At 38.4% G+C, this 5,757-nt stretch overlaps 1 protein-coding gene across 1 annotated transcript in view; it reads right to left on the bottom strand.

Annotated features, from left to right (window-relative positions):
- Positions 1-3,685, bottom strand: part of LOC105567461 (probable multidrug resistance-associated protein lethal(2)03659) — a 4,565-nt gene extending 880 nt beyond the window's left edge. Inside the window, 6 exon segments of the mRNA XM_012022354.1 lie at positions 329-458; positions 770-1,209; positions 1,271-1,533; positions 1,802-2,041; positions 2,182-2,412; positions 3,002-3,685. Coding sequence (XP_011877744.1) covers positions 329-458; positions 770-1,209; positions 1,271-1,533; positions 1,802-2,041; positions 2,182-2,412; positions 3,002-3,443 — 1,746 coding nt within the window. The 5' untranslated portion in view covers positions 3,444-3,685.
- Positions 3,686-5,757: the final 2,072 nt, after the last annotated feature.

The following is a 5,757-nucleotide window of genomic DNA, read 5'->3' as shown; positions in this document are numbered from 1 at the left end:
GCTCAAGTAGAGGCTTCGCCCTTTAAAATGAGCCCAGAAACATTGTCGTACGATTTTGTTTCACGAAGTTATAGCACTTTAAATATCGACAATTTTTCGGCAATATTTTAGTGATCCTTTAATTTTGCTGTCGAGTGTATTATCATATGCCTCGGTGGTCGAATTGGTGAGACGCCTAGAGTGTAGGGAGGTCCAGGTTCAAACCCTGGCTGAGGTAATATTTTTCGCAACAACTTTTCTGTACTATTAAAAATGCCAGGTATTGTCGAGAAAACACTGACGTTGATACTTTTTTAACCTACGGCTTCATAAAAACGATGAGACCTACCACGATGGAGCCATCTTCCATCACAATAATCCGATCGCTGTCTATAATGGTATTTAAACGATGTGCTACCGTGACGACGGTGCATTCTTTAAAATTCCTCCTTATAGTGTCTTGAATTAAAGCATCGGTGCTAGAAACAGAAATATAAATTTACATGAAATTCACAAATACATTAGGGATCGTTTATGACTGCTGGCGTCTTACAAATAGATATGGACTGATTTGAAACTATAATAAGATTAAATACTCCATCACGAACACCATACACCACGTGGAGATACTAAATAAATTTAAAAAATTAATACTTTACCAATAAAAAGTTTCAATTATTTATAAAACTGCTGGTAATTCGTTAACAATTACCAAATCGAAATTATATGATATAATATATTCCGGGGAAGATTTAAACAATCCAACTCTTAAAGAATCATCAAAACTCACTGCGAATCAATATTCGCCGTGGCTTCATCCAGAACCAGCAAGCGATTGTTCCTCAGGATAGTCCTGGCCAGACATATGAGCTGCCTCTGACCATCACTAAAATTACGGCCTCCATACAGAATATCATGATCCAGTGCAACATGATTCAGCTCAACTTGCCGCAACACCTCCCACAGCTTCATATCGTCGTACTGACTGAACGGGTCCAGATTATAGCGCAGACTCTCGGAGAAGAGCACCGGTTGCTGTGGTATGATGGAGATCTTGGAGCGTAAGTCGCTCAGGCCTACCGTGCTCGTGTCCCGACCGTCGATCTTAATCTCGCCCTCAAAATATTCGTTGAATAGACGGAAAAGTGCTGAGATCAACGAGGACTTGCCGGCGCCAGTTCGTCCCACCACTCCAACTTTTCATCCCGGCTCGATGGATATGTTCAGATCCTGAAGCACAAAAGGGTGACGAAACATAAAGAATGTCCGCAAAAATGAACGATTTATCTACCTTTAGGACCGGTGGATCGTCTTTGTGGTACTTCATGCTGACGTTCTTTAGAATCAATTGTCCTTGAGACGGCCATGTAGACGGCGGTGGACTGTCCGAGGTAATTGATCTTTCTTGAGGAAGATTCGTGTACTCGAGGACTCTTTCCACGGATGTCATCAGCGACATCGTCTCGGAGAACTGTTTTATGCCGTATTGCAAGATACCGGTTAGGACCAAAGCTTGTGATATCGCCAGACCTGCTGTGCTGTCGTCTACCATCTCTGCAGCAAGAAGATCAACGAAGAGACTTGCAACAGCTCAAAGATTTTCCTCAAGATTATATAAACATATTTCCCTAAATACTAATCGTACGTACAAATACGAACAAACATACTGAAACTTGAATACCGAAAGTACTATTTGATTTTTTCTACTTTGTTGTAACTTCCTGAGTCTTCGCAAAGTCTTTTAGAAAAATTACAAGGAGTATTTGATCCTCGAGTATTTAATCCTCGACAACTAAAAGTCTTATAAGTAGCCATAATTTACCGTTCTCATTTATCAGAACTAAAGAGATGGTAATCAAAGCGATGAATAGACACATGATTATATTCGTAAAGAGACCCAAGATTGCCCCGTATGTTAAGAAAAGGTACCACGTGCCGCTATGCCGGTCTTGCAACATATCGAACTGTTTTCGCATCATCTTCTCGATTCCGGCGCCACTACTTCTGATCGTTGGCAGACCGTTCAGCGTGGCATTCACGTGCGTGAACAATGGACTCTTTGCTGAAAATGCAGCAGGCATTAACTTAAAGATTCAAGTTTGATGGTGAACGTAAGAACAATTCTAGAGGTAAAGGAGATACGCCACGCGCATCCTCTCTCATTCCTGTCTGATGACGAGTTACTCGAGTTTCATTACTTACTTATGCCTTCGAGACGTTTGATGTTCTGAGCTAATCTCATATAAAGTTTCGTCGCAAAGTATAATAAGACGACCAGTACTGCTATCGGCATCAGCATCCAGAGATTAATTATCGCCTCCATGATCATTATACCACTCAATGTGAAACACAACTGAATCGCGTCCAACATTGTATTGGGCAGCAGCACGTCGACAGTATTAATTTCTTTTGAAAATCTATTTAAAATTCTCCCTAAAACATGAAAACTGGTAAATCTGAACAAGGTTGAAGAAAAATCCGGAAATTGAGGTTCATGATCAAGAGGTTGAAATCGCGAAATATATAAGCTCAATAATTTAGTTCATTTTACAACATTACTGTGCAACACTTACTTTACACAAAACACATTAAGGCTGATGGCAGACAACTATCCGTAAGCGCTTAAGACTGACGTAGCCGGAGACTTAAGGTAAGGCAGAGAAAAACGTAAACCGTAAGGAACACGTGTTCCACGTTTTTCTTTTACGTTTTTCTCTGCCTTACCTTAAGTCTCCGGCTACGTCAGTCTTAAGCGCTTACGGATAGTTGTCTGCCATCAGCCTAACTCTTACTCGTATGCATTCCTATACAACGTCGTGGTGTAGAATTCATTAAATGGAAATGTAGTGCTTGTTTCGAAACTCAAACACTACCACCTGACATTTTAAGAATCAGCGAAACATGCTTTGCAGGTTCTCTTTTTAAGCGAAAAATGGCGACTTTTACGTCCCCTTCTTTCGTAAACTCTTACATAACGGGACAATTTCTTTCTACCTGTCGGGATCATGTGATTATTGCTCACCGGAAGGATTGACGTGAAAGAAGGACATGCGTGCCTTCAATAGACTGGACAACATGGTATTGTGCAGGTTGCAGCTCGACTGTGTGCAGATTTTCATGAAGAGGAAGCTGCGGAGCAGAACGGTGGCTATGGAGGCGATGATGCAGAATGTGTATATGTATATGGCATCCACAGTACTGAGCAGACCGTCCGGGTTCAGCGTGAAGATCGACCCAAGGAATCTGTCGTTGTACATGTTTGCGAACTGTCTAATGTCACTAGTGTTTTTGATGCACCTGACATTCTCCAAGTTGGTCCAGTACGATAGCCAGTAATCAGTCCCGGTGATGGCAACCTGACTGATGATAAAGAGCAGTAGCAGAATGAACAGGGTGAAACAGTTGCCTCCGCGATGCAAATATTCCCTGTATACTCTGCCGGATATTCGACCATGCGCCATCATCTCGGCTTCCGGGATATGCGCCGCATAATCGGAATCATCAATGTCAGACTGTTGAACGATGGCATAATAACAATCTAATTAATTGATTGGCTTTAGGGCAAGTAAGACTATTAGCGAACATGCTATACAAGTATCTCTTTCAATTATCTTATCGTATTTCATTTACGTATATTTTGATTAGACCAAGACATCATATATCAAATTTCGACAGTCTCTGTGCTTTCTAATTAAAAGGAACGAATGATAATGGTCATCTCACAACGATAGAACTTGCGGTTAATATTCCCGAGGCACGTCTCATTTTCGAGATATTTTTCAGAGATATCTCCGAAGCTCTTCTCATGTCTTCTTCCTTTTTCCGCGTCGTATAACTCAAACTGTCTAACATGCCAATGTAGTCTTTATTTGACTGTTCCAATTTGTTATAACTCCTTTGCACCTTCACAGAACCCTTGAAAATCGATCAAAAAATTTAGGCGCTTATGTACATACATATATATATATTTATACATAGAAGAAAGTCCCCTATTATGAGGATAGGCTCCTAGTATGAGATAACGGGATGTTTCTGTTAAATTAATAGGCAGCATCTATTGATTCCACTATAAATTTATTGACCTTGAGGTGAAATTTGTTTAGTGGAAAGTTCACCGTTGGATTGTGTTGCGAAAGACGATTTGTGATTAAATTTGGGTGTTGAAAACCTGCTATCTCATATTAGAAACTTATAACTCTTACAATAGAGGACTTTACTCTACACTAGTCTACACCTATATATTAAGACAGAGACAGAGACACGGAAAGAGAGATTGATAATACACGAATCTCTTCATAAAACCACAAAAAGAAAGGAATTTAAAATTATTTTGATTATTTACTAGTATTAACGCTCGGTAAAGTTAAATTCTTCACATTTCGAGTGATTTGAAAAAATTGCGTCTAGATGGAAATAAATTTAAAGTTGAATGATGTGCAAAATCCGATCGGCAACCTCCACGTGCACATTGGGTTACGCTGATGTCGACGGTAATGAACGAAAATACAAGGGTTACTTCAAAAAGCTGCAACTTGGCGAAAAAAAATCGCAGTAACTTCTTTTTTTTAATTGTAGGGAAAAGTACACTTTTTGATACTTCGGGCAGAATTAGCGAGGAAAAATTTCCTACGCCCGGGCACCCGGCCAAAGTTGGTTACTTTTTAAGTAAAAATATGTCCTTACATTTTAAAAGCTACAGCAGCGCAGATGCGTTCGAGGAAAAATCTGGTGACTAGTTTTTGAAGCTGAAAGTGCAAGCTTTAATTTAAAAAAAAAACGTTCTTGCTACGATGATTTTTAACGGAGATATCGTCGGTTATTGTCGAAAACACAAGAGTTACTTCAATGAGCTGTGATTTGGCGAAAAAAATCGTAGGAACTTCTTTTTTTTTTTAATTGAAGAGAAAAGTATACACTTTTTGATACCGTAAGCAGAACTGGCGAAGAAAAATTATTACTCTCCGTACAGTGCGTCAAAGTGTGCAATTTTTTAGAGAAAAAACGTGATCTTGATTTTGAGAAAGTTCCGGGAAATGGGAAGAGTGAATACAAATTCCAATAAGAGCTTCTTAAAGCAGAGGCTTTTGCCCTATAAAATGAAAAAACAAACTTTTCGATTCGACCAGTTTTCACGAAGTTACGCTTATTTGAAATTCGCGAAATTTTGATGTAAATTTCTTGTTGTGTTAATTTTTTTGACCAGTGTATTTTGTCGAGAATGAATAAATTAGAATTATTTTCATACTTTATTTGAGATTATCGATTAACCGTAATATTCAATTATAATATCGGTGTCATTCGTGCGGCAAGTTGCTTTTTTCTGGATCTTACGTCATTTATTCTACATGTCTCGCGATACTTTCAAGATGCGTTTAGCATAAATACATGCATAGTCACACGCATCTCGTATTTTTGCGGTCGGTTTTCGCGATCAGTTTTACACAACATATTCAAGAATTATTAATTGTTTAATTTCATCCATATTATAAATTTTAATTTTTTTATCGCGGAAGATAATTAAAATAAATATAACGCAAAGTAACATTTTTTCTATATTTATGTGCTTGAATTTTATATTCAAAGATCGAGTCACGAAGATACGGTCAATACTTTTGAGAACGGAAGTAAAATTACACTTTGCTCAGTTTTAGAAATTAACTATTAAGAATACTCTTAAAAGTCACCAGCAGTAATTAACAACATCAATGATTTTTATTGACCGTATCTGGCAATTGAAATTCTTATTGCGAAAAATATTACCCCAACCAGGAAATCATT

The sequence above is a fragment of the Vollenhovia emeryi genome, unplaced genomic scaffold, assembly GCF_000949405.1.
Source record: "Vollenhovia emeryi isolate VEMERY1.0 unplaced genomic scaffold, V.emery_V1.0 DF939137.1, whole genome shotgun sequence".
Taxonomy (NCBI): domain Eukaryota; kingdom Metazoa; phylum Arthropoda; class Insecta; order Hymenoptera; family Formicidae; genus Vollenhovia; species Vollenhovia emeryi.
Note: the sequence above shows the minus strand (reverse complement) of the source record. Positions and strands in the feature narration are given on the sequence as shown.